The sequence below is a fragment of the Chlorocebus sabaeus genome, chromosome 10, assembly GCF_047675955.1.
Source record: "Chlorocebus sabaeus isolate Y175 chromosome 10, mChlSab1.0.hap1, whole genome shotgun sequence".
NCBI lineage: Eukaryota > Metazoa > Chordata > Mammalia > Primates > Cercopithecidae > Chlorocebus > Chlorocebus sabaeus.
Genome location: NC_132913.1, coordinates 128,661,910 through 128,683,104, shown reverse-complemented (window position 1 = coordinate 128,683,104; position 21,195 = coordinate 128,661,910). Strand labels below are relative to the sequence as shown.

The following is a 21,195-nucleotide window of genomic DNA, read 5'->3' as shown; positions in this document are numbered from 1 at the left end:
GATCCCATCTCTACAAAGAAATTAGCCGGGTGTGGTGGCACACACCTGTAGTCCCAGCTACCAGGGAGGCTGAGGCAGGAGGATCGCTTGAGCCCAGGAGTTCAAGGCTGCAATGAGCTATGATGGCACCACTGCACTCCAGCCTGGGCAAAAGAGTGAGACCCTATCTGTCAGGAAAAGGCTGGCTTCTGTGTGGTCCTCCTGGGCTGTTCTCGGCAGCTGGTGGAGCTGCTGGGGATGTCTGCATCCTTGTTCCTCTTTGTGATTCCTCAGATCCTGGTTGCTAACGACAAAGCTTGCAGGCTTCTGGGGTACAGCAGCCAGGACCTGATTGGCCAGAAGCTCACGCAGTTCTTTCTGAGGTCAGATTCCCATGTGGTTGAGGCCCTCAGCGAGGAGCATATGGAGGCTGACGGCCACGCTGCGGTGGTGTTCGGCACGGTGGTAAGTGGGTGCGGGTGCAGAGCTCAGTCTGGCCTCAAGACCAGCAGCGTATGGCAGGAAGAGCTTGGTGTTCCCCACTAGGAGCTCTGCTGGGGGTTGGGTGGCACCAGGGCACCTCAGCTTCTTCAGCTAAAAATGTCATCCCAGGTGCCGTTTCCCTGCTTCAGTTGCAGTGGGGGTGGGGGCCCTTTAAAAACGAATCGTCACAGGAATGGACACTGTGGCTGTGGCTGGACTCCCGGGGGATGTCGTGGGTGGCCCTTGCTTTGTTTGAGGGCTGTAGCTTCACTAGTGTTTTGCAGTCCTGCTGGGTACCACATCAGATTCTCAACAGTATTATGGTTTTATTGTCTATTGATTTTTACATTCTGTTTGGTGCTTGTGGGAGTGGGCAGGGCTGTGGGCCTAGAAGTGTTTCCCTAGACAGTGTTGATTCTCTCACCTGTGCCATGTGTCCAACCTGGACGTTGACAGGTGAGCTGAGTTGGATGTGGAGGACTGAGCCCAAGGCATGGAAAAAGCTTAGCACCAATTGTATCAGAAAATCACTGGTTCAAGCAACTGACTACTAAGAAGAAAAAAATTAAGATATTCACCATGTGTTAGTGTTTGTTTCTTTAAGAAATAGCAGATACTGCTTTTTTCACCCCGCAATATTACCGTGAACTGAGAATGAAATCAACTCTCTTGATAAAACTTGCACTTGGAGATTTTAATGTTCAGTATCAGAAATCTTGTTTGTGCTTTGGTAAATTTCTGAAATGAAGGACAGGTAAGCAGAAGTTGAAAACGTTGCAGTGCCTGGAGTTTGGGCCTCCTGGAGGTGGGTGCTCCACCCAGACTGGTCTTTTGGGTCCATGGCATGCAGGTGGGAACCTGTCTCCACAGGTGGACGTCATCAGCCGTAGTGGGGAGAAGATTCCAGTGTCTGTGTGGATGAAGAGGATGCGGCAGGAGCACCGCCTATGCTGCGTGGTGGTCCTGGAGCCCGTGGAGAGGGTCTCGACCTGGGTTGCTTTCCAGAGTGATGTGAGTGTGCAGCTTTGCCTCGTGTCTCACAGATGCTGGAGCCGGTGTTGTTCTCCTCTTCAGCAAGTGCTGGTCCCTGTCGCATTCTTTTGGGAAGAAAGAGAGGATGAGGAGCCTGGAGGGTGTGCCCAGTGGTGCCCTCACTGATTGTGTATGCTTGGGCAGGGAACGAACCTCCCATACTTCAGTTCCTCACCTGTAAACCGGGGCATAATCATGACTCCTCATAAGGTTGTTTCAACATTTAAATGAGATAATATGTGTAAAACCCCCAAAATAGCAGCTGGCATTAGGGACAGCCCTCGCATGTGAACTGGGATGTTATTAATGACCTGTGGTGTGGGCCAGGCTCCTGAAGAACAAGAAAGCCCACAATTTAGGTACATCTGGTAGAAGGAGAGAGATGGTGATGCTCTTATCCAATTCATGTGTGTATGTCCCTTGTACTTCCGATGGAGAAATCATGTTGGGGTCTTGCTTATGAAAATAAGCAAGCTTAGTTAGAAAATATTGAAGCTTAGTGAAATTTACAGCTGGAGCGCAAGAAGCTTTTAGGATAAGCACTGGGCTTTTCCTCCAGGGCACCATCACGTCATGCGACAGTCTGTTTGCCCATCTTCACGGGTACGTGTCTGGGGAGGACATGGCTGGGCAGCACATCACAGACCTGATCCCTTCTGTGCAGCTCCCTCCTTCTGGCCAGCACATCCCAGAGGTAGGACTCCTGACCTCCCGCACTGTGTGATGGGGTTGAGTTCTTAGCTCTGAATCCATATCCGGGGACGTAGACCAAGGGTTTCGGGAGGCAGGGGCGGCCTTGAGGGTGGGATGTGCTCAGTTTTGAGCTTCCTGTGCGCCGAGGCCTTGACCAAGGGTGGGAGCCTATGTGGTCTCCCAGCTGACCACTCTTGTCCCCCGAGTCTTGTCCCTGGAGCCTGCTGGGGGCATGTGTTGGGATCTGTCTTCAGGGAGGACTGGCTGATTGTCAGGTTTCCCCTCAAAGCAGGACGGCCTCATCAGCTGGTCGGGGGCTGGGGGAGCAGCGTTGGAGGGCAGTGGAGGTTGGGGTATGACCTGAGGCTCTAGTAGTCATCTGAATCCTCTAGGTTGCCTGTTTCCCACCTAGTGTGTGGCTTTCACACAGGGGACCCCATTACTTGAGCTGAACTGATGTCATACCCCAACAGCCTGCAGGGTGGGGCAGGACAGTTGGTTTTGGCTGAAGGCAGCTCTGGGGCTGCAAGGGGTAGATCTTTTCAGGACATCCACAGGAACTCCCCACTTTTCTGGCTTGCCTTAAACCAAGACCTTCACCCTCTGAGCCTGTCATTTACTATTTTAAGCTTCCCAGCTTGGTTGGAAGTCCTGCTCCGCGCCACGTTTGTTCTTTCTGTGCCCTTTGCTCTCAAGCAGTAGCCACTTGGGCCTCAGAGCGGGCAGGAGCATCGGCCGGTGCCACTCCTCCGGGAGGCTGCTGGGCAGCATCTGCCGAGTCTGAGCAGAAGCAAACCCCTGACCCCTCTGAGCCATGTGTTCAAAGGAATGTGCGCTGGAAAACATGCGTGAGCGTGTTCTCAGCAGCAGCACTGTTCCTAGTAGCCCCGCGCTGGAGCCACCTAACACCCGCAGCAGCAAATCGAGACAGACCCTGTGAGCCTTGGAAAGGGGACCCTGTGTCCCGCTCATTCCTTGGCTGGCTCACTGGGGCCTGCGGCCATGTGAGGTTCAGCAGAACCGGGTCAGGGCCTGTGTTTGCCACAGGGAGCCTGGGGTCTTGAGTTCTGACCTTGACTAGGGGCAATGCTATGTTCAAGACAGGGTAGAGGAACTGCCCTGCCTCTGACACAGGCCCCTCCAGTTCTCTCATTTTACAGGGTGAGCCTTTAAACAAGGGCAGACACAGAGGCCTGGATCCAGTTTGCCATCTTGTAACTATAAAGGGAAGAAACTTAAAAATTTTTGGTTTGGGCCGGGCACGGTGGCTCATGCCTGTAATCCCAGCACTTTGGGAGGCTGAGGCCGGAGGATCACCTGAGGTCAGGAGTTTGAGACCAGCCTGGCCAACATGGTGAAACCCCATCTGTACTAAAAATACAAAAATTAGCTGGGTGTGGTAGCAGGCGCCTGTAATCCCAGCCACTCAGGCGGCTGAGGCAGGAGAATCGCTTGAACCTGGAGGCAGAGGTTGCAGTGAGCCAAGATTGTGTCACTGCACTCCAGCCTGGACGACAGAGTGAGACTCCGTCTCAAACAAACAAACTTTGGTTTGGAGTGCCGTATTCATCAGGATTTAGTTGGGAAACCGAGTGCATTCCAAGTACTTAAAGCAGAGGGAATGCAGTACAGGGGTCTGGTTGTGTGAGTGATGGGGGAGCCGAGAAGGCCGCTGAGAGCTGAGCAACATAGGAACCACTGCCTCCCAGGTAGGAGGGATGAGGATGGAGGGAGGGACTGGGCCACCCACAGAGGTGGAAGCTGGGACATTGCCCAAGGCTGAGAGGGGTGGGAGTACACATCCACAGATGCACAGCTGGTGCGGTGCAGCCTGTGGGGCCAGTATCCTGGGGCCAGAGCAAGGATGGCAGTTGCCAGTGACATGGCTGAGCCCCGAGGCTGAGCCCCACAGTCCTCCCTCCCTCCCTCCCTGCTGGTGCCCGGCCCCTTCAGTAGGGGTGTCTCACTTGCCCTGGGGTCGCTGTGCCTAGGGCGACTCTGGACACTGAGTCCTCCCCACCCACAGAAGGGCTCTTTCCTGGGCCAGGCGGGCCCTGGAGGAGAGGAAGGCAGAGCAGTGTGGGTGTGAGATGTCCTGGGGACCTTCCCTGATGACATGTGGGGGTAGAAGTCAGGTCGGATGCAGCGCAGATTCAGTGCTCTGTCCATGTGAAACACGGCTTGAGCTAAACGACAAGCCTTTCTTTCAGAATCTCAAGATTCAGAGATCTGTTGGAAGAGCCCGGGATGGCACCACCTTCCCTCTGAGCTTAAAACTGAAATCCCAACCCAACAGTGAGGAGGCGACCACCAGTGAGGAAGCCCCTGTGAGGGGCTACTGGGCATCTATCTGGGTGTTCTGCACCATCAGTGGCCTCATCACCCTCCTACCAGATGGGACCATCCACGGCATCAACCATAGCTTCGCACTGACGCTGTTTGGTTACGGAAAGACCGAGCTCCTGGGCAAGGTGGGGTTGCCCTGGGTGCCTGGCTCCCCGTTCCCTCCGAGGAGGCCGCTGTGCTCTGCAGTGCAGGCTTGTGTGTGGCACAGGCCTCGCGCCCGGCAAGCTCTCCAGCTCGTACCTTTACCCAGGAGGGACCTTGGGTCCAGGGAGGGAGGGCCCTGCTCACAGCTGCCAAGCTCCTTCCTCTCCACCCCTCCCCAGCAGCCACTGTTGGAGGGAGGGAGAGGAGCACTGTGCCTTGAAGCCCTAGAGATCTGGTCTGACTGATGGACCAGGGTTTACGACACAACTGCCGGGGTTCATTTCTCACCCTAGTAGAAATAAAAAGCATCTAAGCTAAGTTGTAGTTAAGTTAAATTTAAGTTAGTTAAAAAGCAGTTAGCGTTCTTCCTGGATGCTATGGGCAGTGTCCCATAGCTTTGAGGAAGCATCTGTCAGAGCAGCTCCTGGCCTGGGAGGAGCCTGGGAGGCCCCACAGTCCTTCTGTCCTGGGCACACGTCACCGTTCTGGCCACCAGTGAGCCGCGTGAGGTGAGACTTGCAGACATAGCTCCCAGATCCATGGAAACATGGGGCCAAAGGCCAGATGTCTGCTCCAAAGATGTGTTGATGTCGCTGTAACTTGCTGCAAACTGTGTTTTTACGTTTTACTTAAGAAAAGGGGCCAGGCACAGTGGCTCACACCTGTAATCCCAGCACTTTGGGAGGCCGAGGCAGGTGAATCACGAGGTCAGGAGATCCAAGACCATCCTGGCTAACATGGTGAAACTCTGCCTCTACTAAAAATACAAAAAATTAGCCAGGTGTGGTGTCAGGTGGCCTGTAGTCCCAGCTACTCGGGAGGCTGAGGCAGGAGAATGGCGGGAACCCGGGAGGCGGAGCTTGCAGTGAGCTGAGATCCGGCCATTGCACTCCAGCCTGGGCGACAGAGCGAGACTCCGTCTCAAAAAAAAAAAAAACAAAAGGGGAAAAATCATGAATTGCATGTTGAGCATCGGCTCAGCGGGGCTTCAGCTGTGTCGAGGGACGTTTGGCCCGAGGCCCCTCCTGACCTTGAGGGTGAACCCTCGGGGACTGGCTCTCCTTGTGTCCATTCCTCCCCCAGGGGGACAGTCCAGTGGGTCAGCGTGGATCCTCCAGGTTCTGAAATGTCCCCACTTTGTTTTCTAGAATATCACTTTCCTGATTCCTGGTTTCTACAGCTACATGGACCTTGCGTACGACAGCTCATTACCGCTCCCAGACCTGGCCAGCTGCCTGGATGTCGGTGATGAGAGTGGGTGTGGGGAGAAAACCTTGGACCCGTGGCAAGGCCAGGACCCCGCTGAGGGGGCCCAGGGTAAGACATGTCCTCCTCCTGAATGCGCCTGCAGCTGCTAAGCCCCAGACAGCCCCGTGCCTCTGAGACAGGGCTGGGAGGAACAGGAGCTACGGCCCCTCCAGAGGCTTAGGGGTGCTGGGGGCGCGGAGTAGGGGGTGACTGTTTCCTGGTTTGATGTTCCTCTCTGTCTCAGGGGCTGTGACAGGTTATTCTTACAAATGTATGAGCACAGAGAAGAAGAATAGAAAGCCCTCCACGATTGCATCACCTGTGTCCATAATATCCGAGACACAGCCTCCGAGACACAGCTAACCGACAGTCTTGTCTTTTCTAAGTAAACTTATGTAGCTTCGTGTCGTTTGAGTGAATCCATGTAGCAAATCGGATTACAGCTGACCCTTGAACAACTGGGTTTGACATTGGAGGGTCCGCTTATACACGGATTCTTTTCAACCTCAGAAATCCAGTATTGGTGGGAGATGAAGTTGGCGTATATAGAGGACTGACCTTCCATGCACCTGCGTTCCGTGGGGTGGGCTGTGGGAATTGAGGGTGCTTGGATTTTGGCATTCTGGGGGTCCTGGAACCCATCCCCTGAGTGTACTGAGGGTTGACTGCAATTCCTAAATTGAATGTTCTACCAGTATTTCCTGGTTTAATTATATTTATCCCAAATAGTTTTAATTTAACATTTTAAATTATTTCAACAAATACTCCTGAGTCCCTTTCATATGCACAGTCTTAGGTGTGTGGCATGTGAAGACAGGCACGCTGCCCCCTGTCCCGAGGGACCCACTCTGGCCGGGAGCAGTGGGGGGCAGTGGAACCCACTGATGTCCCGGCAGGGCCCACGCCTGAGCTCCTGGTAAGGAGCAGACCCCTGGCTGCTTGCACAGTGCTCACTCTTTTGTTGACAAGCATGGGGTGGAGGCGCACCCTGTCCCTGGCTCTGCCCTGGTGGGGACCCCGGGACTCTGCCTCCACGGGCTCTGCCCCCCGGAGCGGGGCTCACTGGGTGTGGTTCTGGAGTCCTGGGCCAGGCTGAGACTCGAGGATCCAGGTGATAGTGTGGCGGGGCGTCGGGTGGGGGTCTCTGTTCTTTGGAAGGACACAGTGGGCGTGAGATAAAGAGAGAGAGAGAGAGTGGCCCGTGCTGGCAGAAAGCTCAGCCGCGTCAGGGCTCTGCATCGTGGTGGGGCCAGGCGGGTCGGCAGGTGCTGGCTTGCGAGGTTGTCCTGCACGTGGTCACTCGGGTATTGAATGAGTGCAAAAGTGGATTTAATACAGTCACTGAGGAAAACTACAGCTTCATGGGACTGACCGGCCTTGTGAGATAAACATTCATGGTCAGACACTCATTCACCCAGACAAGTTTTCTGGGCTTCAAGTGAGTTCTTTGGCACACGCCCCCGGCCTCCTTCCCCACAGGGTCTCGCCTGGGGCATTAGAAGCTGGATTGTAACATTTGTTTTAAAAGATGCTTTGTTAGGCTGTTGGTTCTCCTTACAATCCTGGCTTTTCTTAGCATGTGGTTCCTCTCATCGTGTCTGGGTTTTTCTGTGTTATAATCTATCCTTTATACGAGCTTTTTCCTCTGGCACTGATGATATTCCCCTTCCCTTTTTTCCAGAATTCCAAATCCTGACCTGTGTACGCACGCTTGTGTGTTTAGTACAGGCTCTTTGTCGGATATTTGGTGGTTGGGGGAGGGGATCACAACATTTCTGTGCCTCTCACATTGCTTCCTTAGGATGAATTCTTGGAAGTGGAACTTCTGGTTTCAGGGAATGAACACTTTTGCTAGTTACTGTCAAAAATGCCTCTCGGAGAAGTTATGCCGAACCACCCAACAGTCCTGGTCACAGAGCAGGCTTCCCTTGGCTTGGGGCTAGGGTTCTTCCCCGGTCCTTCTTCTTCTTCTTCTTTTTTTTTTTTGAGACGGAGTTTCGCTCTTGTTGCTGAGGCTAGAGTGCAGTAGTACCATTTTGTCTCACTGCAACCTCTGCCTCCTGGGTTCAAGTGATTCTCCTGTCTCAGCCTCCCGAGTAGCTGGGATTACAGGCATGTACCACCATGCCCGGCTAATTTTGTAATTTTAGTAGGACGGGGTTTCTCCATGTTGGTCAGGCTGGTCTCGAACTCCCAACCTCAGGTGATCCATCCATCTGCCTCGGCCTCCCAGAGTGCTGGGATTACAGGTGTGAGCCACTGTGCCCGGCCTCCCAGGGTCCTTCCTAATGCAGGCTGCTTTCTCTCATGTAACCAAGAGACATACACTCATCCCCTACCATGTGCCAGGCTGCGCTGCGGGCAAACACCCCTGCCCTCACGGGGACTGGAGGAAGCCAGGTGATACGTGGAGCCCAGGAAGCGGCCAGAGCTCAGGAGGAAAGCAAAGAGGGCGTGCAGTCTTAGACTTGGGGGCCCAGGAGGCCTAGGGAAGCCTTGTAGATACCCAGATACAGTGTTTCTGGGATCAGGAGCCATGATCTCAAGGCCTCTAATACTTCAGGTATGGCAGGGAGGCGGGGATGGCTGGCCAGAGAGGGCCAGGTGGAGAGACCTGGGGGAGTGAGGCCACAGGGTTGGGGGGCCATGGCCAAGACTTTGACCTACCCAGAGTCAGATGGGAGCTGTTGGAGGGTTGTCAGCAGATGAGGGCCGTGCTCTGACTTGGGTGTTAACAGGATCATGATAGCTGGCTGCAGGTGTCCTGGGCCAAGCAGCAGGGTGACAGGAGGCAGAGACTGGTTTGAACCTGGGACGCCTGGGGTGGTGAAAGGTGGTCGATGCTGGTCATGCTGTAAAGGAGCCTCAGTGAGTTCCAGGCAAATGAGCAGATTAGTTTTAGGGAGTTTCTGTGAAGAGCACACACTCTTTTTTGGTGTTGCTGCCAGATCCAAGGATCGATGTCGTGCTTGCTGGTGGCCACATTGTGCCTCAAGATGAGACCCAGAAGCTAGTGGAAAGCCAAGACATCGTCACCGGGACTCAGACTGAGCTGGAGACTGGAAGCCAGCTCTTTTCCTGCCTCTCTCCTCAGCCTGCTCCAGGGTAAGTCCCTTGGTGGGAGGTTACAGGTTTAGTAAAAGGCCAGGCAGATGGTAAGTGAATGAGGAACGTGTCAGAGAGAAATATTCAGCCTATTATTCATAGTAATATTGAAAAATCACATGTGTTGAGTGCCTGCTGTGTTCCACACACAGTGACAGCTGGGTTTCCTGCGCTGCCTGGCTGAGTCCTTATCAGCCTGTACGGGAGGGCACCGTGCTGTTACTATCTGACTGTAGGGATAATGAAGCAGGCTGTGGAGAGTTCCAGATTGTTTAGGTAGATTTCAGAGAACTGATGAAAACATAACATAATTTTATCATTTTCTTTTTTTTTTTGAGATAGAGTCTCGCTCTGTAGCCCAGGCTGGAGTGCAGTGGTGCCATCTCAGCTCACTGCAAGCTCTGCTTCCCAGGTTCATGCCATTCTCCTGCCTCAGCCTCCCAAGTAGCTAGGACTACTGGTGCCTGCCACCATGCCTGGTTAATTTTTTGTATTTTTTTTCAGTAGAGACAGGGTTTCACCGTGTTGGCCAGGATGGTCTCGATTTCCTGACCTCTTGATCTGCCGGCTTCGGCCTCCCAAAGTGCTGGGATTAATTTTATCATTTTCAAAGTCATACGAATCTGTTCTCTTTGCATATTTTAAAATATTCTGTTTAGAGTAAAAGAAGTTTATATTAGAGAATTAGGAACATTTGGAAAAGTAGAAATAAAAACTCGTTCTATTCTCATAGTCCTATTGTGCATAGCGTGTGTGTGTGTTTTTAACCCATTTTCTTCTTCAGAATCTTTTTTTTTTTTTTTTTTTTGAGACAGTCTCACTCAACTGCCCAGGCTGGAGTGCAGTGATGTGATCTTGGTTCTCTGCAACCTCTGCCCCCCGGGTTCAAGCGATTCTTCTGCCTTAGCCTCCTGAGTAGCTGGAACTACAGGCGCCTGCCACCACGCCCGGCTAATTTTTGTATTTTTACTAGAGACGGGGTTTCACCGTGTTGACCAGACTGGTCTCAATCCCTTGACCTCATGATCCACCCACCTTGGCCTCCCAAAGTGCTGGGATTACAGGGGTGAGCCACCGCGCCCAGCCCAGAATCTTTTTTTATGCACAGTTTGCAGTAAAGGTGCCCAAACTGTAGGTGCCCAGGTGGTCCAGGACCCTTTCTTGGCTGCCTGCAGACCCCGGGTCCCTTCCTGCACCGTGCCCCCTACACCCCGCTGCCCTAGGTCAGGGCGGAGGTTAGACTGCCTGCCGTCGAGCCTGACGCACCATTTCCTTCTGTCTGCCTTCTGCTCATCGCTGTGTCTGTGATATTTATCCACCTTGTTGTGTTTTCTAGTCTCGAAATTATTTTAAAAAATATGTAATAGATACATATAAAATACATATGTTTAAAAATATGTAATGCATGAATATATGTTTTTTTTAATTATAGAAGAATAATGGTAAAAGCGACAGTTCCCTTGGCCGTCTTCCAATCCCCCTCCTCCAATCCCACTCTTTCCCCCAGGGGACCGCAGTCAGCAGTTAGAACCTTCCAGGCCTTCTTCCTGTGCATTCAACTATAGTTGCATATTACAATTTTATGTGTGCATGTGCATATGTGTGCTCACATGTAACTGCTTCTTTCCTTTAGCACGGCTGGGATTATACCGTGCACACTGTCCTAAATGTGTGTGTATGTGTATGCACATACATGTCCTGCAGATCTTCCTCTACAGGCCCTCTCGGAACGAAGCCTCCTGGATGGCATCCTAGCTGATGAGCCACTGTCCCAATGGCCGATGTGCTGGTGCTTTCTCTTGTTTGCTTAGCCTCCCTGATTTTCCATTTGCCACTGTGTGTCCACGTTCAGTGACGTGAGAGAGCAGCTGTTGGCTCTACTTGCTCTCCTTCCACTGTGTGGAACAGAGCAGGCGCTCAACACATGTGAGTTTTCAATATTACTATGAATGATATTGCTGTGTGCACCTCTCCAGAGGTGCCACCAAGCTAAAATGGGGTGACCGTCGTTGAGGGCCCAAGTCTGGCCCGTGGGTGCTCACAGCACTAGCGACTGGGCCCCCTTGCCAGTGCTCCCCTTGTCTGGGACGTCTCGGCAGACAGAGGCCACGTGGCCTGTTGCTCTCCTCAGGACCTTGGACACAACTCATCTGCCAGGACTTGGTTGTACCAAGGGAGTTGGCCAAGATCAGCCAATTCCTAGTCTTTCTATTGGATTGGACGTTTTTGGATGTCAGAGTTCTAAGAGTTTGATTAGCATCTACTACACATCTAGTGCAGTTATGACTATAGAGATTTATCCATTCATTCACCCGCTCAGTCACTCACTCGTTCACTTATTCAACAAATGAGCATTGCAGAAGACTTGAGGTGTGTTCCTGAGAACTGTGGTCTGGTCAGGACAATAAGCTGAAACAGTAAGAGAGAGCAAGGGTAGGAAGCATGAAGGAAGTAGGTGAGCTGTACGGAGTGCTTTTGTGTTCTAGGGATTTAAGTTGGGTGCTTCCTCTAAGTTGTCTCCTTTAGTTTTCCTGGTAATCCTGGGAGTGCAGTCTGATTGTTAGCAAATGGATGCTGAAGCTGAGTGAATTGTTAGACTGTGGATCAGGTACTAGAAGAGACCCCAAGTGATGTGCTCAGACAGCAGGTGGGGGTCTCGGATCTCCACAGAGGTCAGGCCCTGGTGCATCCCTAGTGGAGGACCTATGATCCCTGGGACTGCCCTGGGTTGAGGTCCCAGCAGCTCAAGGGACTGTGTGCACTTGGCAGATCACATCCTTCATGCCCTGACTGCATGCTGGCCAGAACTGAGTGGCATGGCGATGCCTGGCTGCCAGGGCAGCTGGAGTATATCCTCGTGTTTCCTGAGTTGCTGTCCTGCTGAAAATCAGAGATCCACAGTTTCACAATCTCTTAGCCAAAATTGTGAAACCCAGAATGCCCCCAACACTGAAATATTTTTCTTAGAATTGATGCTAAAAGCACTGGATGGTCAAATTGGCCCTGAGCGCACGTGCAGCTGTCCGTGGCTTTCCCTTGACCTCTGCAGTTTGAGTATTCAGAGGCCTCACTGCAGACACAGGGCAGTGGATGCCCATGAGGCCCTCTCCCCAGCCTGCTGGGGTCTCCCTAGCAAGTGGCCATATGACTTTTCTGAAATCCCCAGACACATCTGGCCCAAGGGTTTTGATGGAAGGCCCGTGGACCCAGGTGACCGCAGAGAGGAGAACGGGTACTGAGACTGCAGCGGTCCGCTACTCAGGCCCCAAGAGCATGGGTGAAGATGCAGGGCTGCCCAGGGGCCTCAGCTGTGTGTTCAGACTGTGCCCCAGAAGTTGCCCAGACTCTTTGGCAAGGGACTTTATGAGACCCTCGTGGTGTGCATTCGCCTCCTGCCTTACCTGGTCCTACAGGAGGATGTGCAGTTTCCTAGCATTTGCATGAGGTTTGTCTCAAGCATGGGATGGATAGAGAGGGAGAGGGAGGTGCAGGGGAGAGAGAGATGGGAGAGATGGAGGGAGAGATGCAGGCAGACACAGACCCTCAGCCTACCCCTAGTTCCCCTCAGAAAACTGCTTTTCCTCAGAACTTGGCTCAGAATCCCTTTCTCTGTGGAACCCACCCTTGGGTTGTATCCTTCCTCTTGGTCTTTTTTTTTTTTGAGATGGTCTTGGCCATTGCCCAGGCTGGAGTGCAGTGGTGCGATCACAGCTCACTGCAGCCTAGAGTTTTGTGCTCAAGCGAGGTTCCCACTTCAGCCACCCGAGTAGCTGGGACTACAGGTGTGTGTCACCACGCTGGCTAATTTTTAAATATTTTGTAGAGACAAGGTCTCCCTGTGTTGCCCAGGCTGGTCTCGAACTCCTGGGCTCAGCCTCCCGCAGTGTTGGGATTACAGGTGTGAGTCACTGTGCCCGATCCTGTGCTCTTCCTGAGCCTCTGGTGTACCTTTACTAGGTTGCTGACATTAACCTGTTTGTCTGTCCCCGAGTGAGGGGGTGCAGTCACATTCTGTTCATCTGGTGCCCAGCGTCAGTCTGTCGTGTGGAGGCCACAGTGCGTGGCTGACAGGAGGCCTGGGTCCTTTGGCTCTGTAATCATCCTGTCTGGACTGTGGCAGCCTCCTCGTGGGTCACCATGTGCTGAATGCTGGGGTCATTGTGTGCCACCTCTTAGGAGCCGCCCTCACCAGCCTCCTCTCTCTTTTTTGGCCCCTGTCCCCTTCTTTCTTTGTTTTTGTTTAAGATGGAGTCTTACTCTGTCACCCAGGCTGGAGTGCAGTAGTGCAACCTCTGCCTCCCAGGCTAAAACGATTCTCCTGCCTCAGCCTCCAAGTAGCTGGGATTACAGGTGCCTGCCACCACACCTGGCTGATTTTTGTATTTTTAGTAGAGACAGGGCTTTGCCATGTTGGCCAGGCTGGTCTCAGACTCCTGACCTCAAGTGATCCGCCCACTTCGGCCTCCCAAAGTGCTGGGATTACAGGTGTGAGCCACTGTGCCCAGCCCCCCCGACCCCTGTCCCCTTCTGCGTGGGCCCCATCTGAGAGCCATTTCCCTAGTGGCTGTGAAGTCAGATGTTTGTAGTCAATCAGTTGTTTTTTTTTTTTTTTTTTACTGTTGTAGAGTTTGCCAGGGACCCTCCAATCCCTCCCTCCTTTCCTCTCACACCTCTTCAAGGCAGCAGCAGGGACTTCCCCTTGCAGGCGGGGCTGCGGCTAAGCTGCACAGCTGACTGGGGTTTGGAGGCCCTGAGATGAAGTGAGAGCGCTGAGCAAAGCATTGGCAAGTGCTCCTGTACTTTACTGCTGGGCTTTTGGTAGCATTCTCTGCTAAATCCTTTCTAAATACGGACTTAATTGGGAGAAATTTAAGACTAAGTGCTTTTTAACTTGGTCACAAAATTTGGTCTTTCTCTTGTTATAAATTGGTGGCATTTAATGCTTAGTACTTAGTTCTAGTGGACAATCGGTGCAGTCTCTCCTTTTGACTCATCTGTGGCCCTACATGATGGTCACCCATGTCGTTATCCCCAGGGTGGACAGTGTTCCAGACGGAAGCCTGCCAGTGCACGGTGAACAGGCGCTGCCCAAGGACCAGCAAGTCACTGCCTTGGGGAGAGACGAACCTGTGGCAATAGAGAGTCCCAGACAGGATCTTCTGGGAGAAAGCAGGTCTGAACCAGTGGATGTGAAGCCATTCGCTTCTTGTGAAGATTCTGCAGCTCCAGTCCCAGCTGAGGATGGGGGCAGTAACGCTGGCATGTGTGGCCTGTGTCAGGAGGCCCGGCTAGAGCAGATGGGAGTCAGTGGTCCCGGTAGTTCAGACCTTTGGGCTGGGGCTGCCATGGCCAAGCCCCAGGCCAAGGGTCAGCTGGTGGGGGGCAGCCTCCTGATGCACTGCCCTTGCTACGGGAGTGAATGGGGCTTGTGGTGGCAAAGCCAGGACTTGGCCCCCAACCCCTCTGGGATGGCAGGCCTCTCGTTTGGGACGCCTACTCTAGATGAGCCGTGGCTGGGAGTGAAAAACGACCGAGAAGAGCTGCAGACCTGCTTGATGAAGGAGCAGCTGTCCCAGTTGAGCCTTGCGGGAGCCCTGGATGTGCCCCACGCCGAACTCGTTCCGACAGAGCGCCCGGCTGTCCCTGCTCCTGTGTTGTCCTGCGATCTGGGAGGCAGAGACCTATACGGTGGCTTCACGGGCAGCTCCTCAGCCTGCTATGCCTTGGCCACAGACCTCCCTGGGGGCCTGGAAGCAGTGGAGGCCCAGGAGGTTGATGTGAATTCGTTTTCCTGGAACCTCAAGGAACTCTTTTTCAGTGACCAGACAGACCAAACTTCATCAAGTTGTTCCTGTGCTCCGTCTGAACTCAGAGGGACACCCTCTTCCTTGGCAGTGGGCTCCGATCCAGATGTGGCCAGTCTCCAGGAACAGGGGTCCTGTGTCCTGGATGACAGGGAGCTGTTATTACTGACTGGCACCTGTGTTGACCTTGGCCAAGGCCGACAGTTCCGGGAGAGCTGCCTGGAACATGATCCAACAGAACCGCTTGAGGTTTGTTTGGTGTCTTCTGAGCATTATGTAGCAAGCGACGGAGAAAGCCCAGGACACGTTCCTTCTGTGTTGGATGCTGGCCCTGAGGACACGTGCCCATCAGCAGAGGAGCCAAGGCTGAACGTCCAGGTCACCTCCACACCCGTGATGCCCGGGGCTGCTGGCTTGCAGCGGGAGATCCAGGAGGGTGCCTACTCCGGGAGCTGCTATCATCGAGATGGCTTACGGCTGAGTATGTCCCGGGCCCCGTGGGCAGAAGCATGGTGCCCCCAGAGCACAGTGCAGTGGGGGTGCGGGGCCTTCCTTGTTCTGGGGTCTGATGGGGTTTCGCCCTGGAATAGTTTCAGCAGAAATCATGTTTTAGAGGAGAATGCATTATCATCCACCCCTTGAAAATTAAGATTACAAATGTGTGTGCCTGGGGAGGGTGGTGCCCAGGGTCCCAGGACCCCTGCCCCGTGCCCATCAGTTCCAGCTGTGTCTCCCAACTCAGGCCATACACTTCAGAGAGCCACTCCTCGCAGCAGCTTGGGGAGATTCTGTTGGGAGCAGGAGAGGCCTGGGGACGTCATGCTGGAGTCTGTCTCTCGACCTCCCGCCGGCCCCCACCTCAGTGGTCACATGGAGAGGCCGAGAGAGATGTGAGCATGACGAGGTGCTCCCGTGTTCTTCTTCCGTGCTTTTGGTGTTTAGGCTGCCCTGATCTCTGAAAAACAAAAAACCTGCCCTTCTATGAGGGTCGTGTGATCAGGCCACTCTGCTTGCCCGTTGAGGTTGATTCTGCTTTACTTTCTTTTTATTTTCATTTCTTTTTTTTTTTTTTTTTGAGACAGAGTCTCGCTCTGTTGCCCAGGCTGGAGTGCAGTAGTGTGACCTCAGCTCACTGCAAGCTCTGCCTTCCCGGTTCACGCCATTCTCCTGCCTCAGCCTCCCGAGTAACTGGGACTACAGGCGCCCGCCACCACGCCTGGCTAATTTTTTGTATTTTTAGTAGAGACGGGGTTTCAGTGTGTTAGCCAGGATGGTCTCGATCTCCTGACCTCGTGATCCACCCGCCTCAGCCTCCCAAAGTGCTGGGATTACAGGTGTTAGCCACTGCGCCCTGCCTATTTTTTTTTATTTTTTGAGACAGAGTCTCACTCTGTCACCCTAGCTGGAGTGCAATGGCATGGTCTTGGCTCACTGCAACCTCCGCCTCCTGGGTTCAAGCGATTCTCTTGCTTCAGCCTCCTGAGTAGCTGGGACTACAGGCATGTGCCACCACACCTGGCTAACTTTTTTGTATTTTTAGTAGAGGCAGGGTTTCACTATGATGGCCAGGCTGGTCTTGAACTCCTGACCTTGTGATCCACCTGCTTTGGCCTCCCAAAGTGCTGGGATTACAGGCGTAAGCCACCGAGCCCGGCCAATTTTTTGTATTTTTAATAGAGATGGGGTTTCACCATGTTAGCCAGGATGGTCTCGATCTCCTGATCTTGTGATCCGCCCACCTCAGCCTCCCAAAGTGCTGAGATTACAGGCATGAGCCACCACACCTGGCCATATTTTCCTCATTTCTTAGTAGGTCCACATTATTTTGACCAGTTGTTTCCATATTGCTGATTTTGTAGTGCTGATAACTAGGGTTCTTTATTTAAAAGAATTTTGTAAATAATACGTGTTATTTGTACAAACATTAGAAATATAAACAAGAAAAAAATAAAATGATCTGTAAATCCCCACCACCAAAAAAGGCTAACCACACTTACGTTGGTGTATAGCAGGAGGCTGTGGAAAAATGTGCACATGCTTTCTCTGTATAAGTGGGTATGGAGTTTAATATGGCTATTAGTGACTAGAGTAGGTACACATGTACATGGTTTTAATGTAAGCCTTTCACATTCTTGCCACCGGAAGGCCGAAGACCCACTGTGTGTAGGGGCATGTTGAATGCAGGTTCCTCAGGCTATTCTGAGTTTGGGGTGGTCTTCAGGCCTCTCCTGAGGGCTTCGTTGGCCTCTGGCTGCCCTGAGTGAGGAGGTGTGGTTGTTGCAGACCTGCAGGCTGTGCCCCGGGGTTTTTCCCTGGCCGGCCCTGACAGCTGTCCTCTAGGCCTTGGTGCTGCCTGCCTCTCTGCCTGGGCTGTTCTCTGGGCCGCGTTCTGGGGACTGGACTTTCTAACCTAAAGCTGCTGTCTAGCCAGGTCAGCACAGGCCTGTGCGTTCTTACCTTCTTACCCTTCAGGCGTACAGTTTGAGGTGAGGCGGGTGGAGCTCCAAGGCCCCACACCTCTGTTCTGCTGCTGGCTGGTGAAAGACCTCCTCCACAGCCACCGCGACTCAGCCGCCAGGACCCGCCTGTTCCTTGCCAGCCTGCCCAGCTCCACCCACTCCACCGCTGCGGAGCTCACCGGACCCAGCCTGGTGGAAGTGGGTATTTGCAGTCAATGCCTGCCCTGGACTTGTCTTGTACTGTGTGGCAGATATCCTAGTTGGCATCTCTCTGTGTTTCCTCGGGGATGGGAATACGGTCTGTTTGTAACTTTTGTTTTCTTTTTTTTTTTTGTGGGACAGAGTTTCGCTCTTGTTCCCCAGGCTAGAGTGCAATGGCGCGATCTCGGCTCACTGCAACCTCCACTTCCTGGGTTCAGGTGATTCGCCTGCCTCAGCCTCCCGTGTAGTGGGGATTACAGGCACGCATCACCACATCTGGCTAATTTTGTATTTTTAGTAGATACTGGGTTTCTCCATGTTGGCAAGGCTGGTCTTGAACTTCCGACCTCAGGTGATCCACCCGCCACAGCCTCCCAAAGTTCTGGGATTACAGAGGCGAGCCACTGTACCCGGCCCTGTTTGTAACTTTGCACACTGTCTTCTAGTATCCAGTGTGACTATACAGCCACTTTAAATCTGCATAAGCCCATGTGTATGGTGGGGTGTGAACACGTTTCAACATGTGTGCCAGTTGGGATCAGTGTGCTGAGGCTGCTTGGGGTGCCCTGTGGAGATAGGCCTTCAGACCTGTCTGAAAGCGTGGGAGGAGAGGGGACTGGAAGGCAGGGCACACCTGCCTCGGGTGGCTACTGAAGACGCAGGGGGACCACTGTGGGTGCTGCACCTCTGCCAGGTGCAGTTGCATGTGACCCCACAGACCTTCCTCTGCATTGCAGGTACTCAGAGCCAGACCCTGGTTTGAGGAGCCCCCCAAGGCTGTGGAACTAGAGGGGTTGGCAGCCTGTGAGGGCGAGTACTCCCAAAAGTACAGCACCCTGAGCCCGCTGGGTAGTGGGGCCTTCGGCTTCGTGTGGACAGCTGTGGACAAGGAAAAAAACAAGGAGGTATGCTGGCTGTGGGAGGGGAGTGGTGCCGGGCACCACTTCAAATGGCTCTTGACTTTTGGTCCCAGTTCTCTAAACCTGGGGTTTTTGGAGGAGTCCTCTACATATGGCACCAAGCACACAACCTGGCATGTGGGCGGTTTCCGGATACAAGGAGGCTCTCCCAGCAGCACACATGTCGACATCCAGGCATGTGGGCGGTTTCTGGATACAAGGAAGCTCTCCTAGCAGCACACACGTCGACATCCAGGGTTGCTGATCCCGTCAAGTTGTAGATTCAGACCTCGATCAGGCCAGGCTCAGGGCTTCGCCTCCTGCCCTTGTGTTGAGATCCCACATCTGGATCTGTGTTCCCTCCTTTCTGAGCCTGGGTCTTGCGCCATTCTCCTACTGCCCACTTAGATGCTGATATCTCGTGGGCACTGCACATGCATGCTTAAAACCAAATTTAGGACCTCCTCCACCCCGCTGGAAAAAAAACCCCAAGAAAGAGGCAAGCAAGCGAGCCAGCAGAAGCCCTTGGTCTTCCCAGGTCACGGGAGTGATTGCGTTGTTTATAGCTCACGGCTGGAGCAGGGATTGGTGTGTGCTAGGCGTCCTTCTAGGTGCACTGAATACTACCAGCTGCTCTTTCCCCCACCCCTTTCCTCCCCAGTTATCATGGTCATTCTTACATATTCTCCTTCCAAGTAAGGTTTAGAACTTACTGTCCCTCCCTCCCAAGTCCTCTGGGGATTCGTAGCTGCCTGGACATGTTGCATTGTGGGGGAGTTGACCTCAGGACGATGCCCACTTTCCTGTTCAGAAGCAGCATCTGCTGCTTGCTGTGAATCCTGTTAGATTGTCCAGGTGTGTTCGTGCCTGGCTTGGCAGGTTCCTGGGAGGGTCACAGAATACTGCCCACGGGATCCTTTGCTCCCTGCATTTTCTAGTCACTTGTGGCTGGAATACACCAAAGATCCGAGCTTGGATTGATTCATCATGTGTCTATATCCAAGTCTTCCTAGTACTTATGCTTTTTTAGTGGATCTTTTGGATTTTCTAGATCAACAACCACTCCTCTGCAGTAATGACAGTGTTGTCCCTCCCCTCTGTGATTTGCCTGTCATCATCCTTTGATTCTTCGCTCCTGTCTATCCTTAGCTAGGACCTGTGGAGTGTGCTGCACAGCAGGTGTGCCGCTGCTTCTCCAAGGTGGCCATGGCTCCTTTCATTCCTGATGAGCATCTTTTTTTCGAGGATCTTTCATTTTACTTTCAACCTGCTAAAATGTTTTAAGAATGAGTGCTGAGTTGCATCAAATTCTATCAAAAGATGTCTTTTCAGCATCTGTTGAGATATTCATATCCTTCTTGCCTTTATTAATAAAATGAATAACATAGTCACAGAATCTGTCTTTGATTACGTTATAACAGTTCTTAATGCATTGCTGAATTTGACTTTTGATTTGCTATTTCTTTTTTTTTTTTTTTTTTGAGACAGCGTCTTGCTCTGTTGCCGGACTAGAGTGCAGTGACATGATCTTGGCCCACTGCAACCTCCACCTCCCAGGTGCAAGTGATTCCCCTGCCTCAGCCTCCCAAGTAGCTGGGGTTACAGGCATGTGCCACCACGCCCGGCTAATTTTTTGTGTTTTAGTAGAGTTGGGGTTTCACCATGTTGGCCAAGACAGTCTCAATCTCTTGACCTTGTGATCCACCCACCTCGGCCTCCCAAAAGTGCTGGGATTACAGGCGTGAGCCACTGTGCCTGGCCTGATTTGCTATTTCTATTTGGGATTTTTTTCATTTATATTCATACCTGAGTTTTGTTTCATTTCGTTTCTTTTCTCTTTTTTTTTTCTCTTTTTCATTTATATTCATACCTGACTTCCTTCCTTCCTTCCTGCCTTCCTTCGCTCGCTCCCTCCCTCCCTCCCTCCTTCCTTTTTTTTTTTTTTTTTTTTAATGTCAGAGTTGCATGAGGCTGGCCTAGTGGCGGTTGGATGGTGTGTCAATACCTGGAAGATGATGTTCCCTTGGCTGTCCTAATTCTTGTTTCACTCCCTTTTTTTGCTTCACTTGCCAAATGTCTGTTTTACTCATCAAGTACTTTTTTGGTTTCTTTTAATTTCTTATGCTTTCTATGAGTTAATTTTGCTATTTTTCTACATTATTGTATTGAATGTGTATTTTCAATGCTGTTAGTGGTAACAGTGTTTACAGTATTAAGCTTTCAGAATACACTTTGGCCATATCCTAGAGGTTTTACTCTACAGTGCTTTTGTTGTCATGTGTTTCTAAACAGTTTGATTTTTTTTTTTTTTTTTTTTTTGAGACTGGGTCTTACTCTGTCATCCAGGCTGAAGTGCCGTGGTACGATCTAAGCTCACTGCAGCCTCCGCTGCCTGGGCTCAAGTGATCCTTCCCCCTCAGCTTCCTGAGTAGCTGGGACTACAGGCATGCACCATCACATCTGGCTAATTTTTTTGTGCTTTCTTTTTTTGGGGGGTAGAGGCAGAGTTTTGCCATGTTATTCAGGCTGGTCTCAAACTGGTGGGCTCAAGCGATCTACCTGCCTTGGCCTCTCAAAGTTCTGAGATTACAGGTGTGAGCCACCATGCCCAGCCAACAGACAGATTTTTAAGTTTCTGTTTTCATCTTTAATTTATCTGAGCAGATCTTCTCATTCTTGGTTTGTATCAGGAATCCGATGGACTCTAGGGGTTTCTTTAAACCTTCATAGCTTAAGGCAGAAGAAAGAAGCCCCAGCATCTTTCTCTTGCTGTAAAAAGAAACCACATGAGTAGTTTTTGCC

At 52.2% G+C, this 21,195-nt stretch overlaps 1 protein-coding gene across 5 annotated transcripts in view; it reads left to right on the top strand.

The window, feature by feature from the left end:
• PASK (PAS domain containing serine/threonine kinase) overlaps positions 1-21,195 on the top strand; it is a 50,502-nt gene that overhangs the window by 9,751 nt on the left and 19,556 nt on the right. For all 5 annotated transcript variants that reach the window (XR_012094355.1, XM_007966974.3, XM_007966973.3 and 2 more), the window contains 9 exons: positions 274-444; positions 1,333-1,473; positions 2,054-2,188; positions 4,398-4,658; positions 5,826-5,994; positions 8,874-9,030; positions 14,066-15,315; positions 17,307-17,491; positions 18,232-18,399. Coding sequence is in view for 4 of the 5 variants with exons in the window: in XM_007966974.3 (XP_007965165.2) it covers positions 274-444; positions 1,333-1,473; positions 2,054-2,188; positions 4,398-4,658; positions 5,826-5,994; positions 8,874-9,030; positions 14,066-15,315; positions 17,307-17,491; positions 18,232-18,399 (2,637 nt within the window). In the remaining variant the exon portion in view is untranslated. The remainder of the gene's footprint in view (positions 1-273; positions 445-1,332; positions 1,474-2,053; positions 2,189-4,397; positions 4,659-5,825; positions 5,995-8,873; positions 9,031-14,065; positions 15,316-17,306; positions 17,492-18,231; positions 18,400-21,195) is intronic.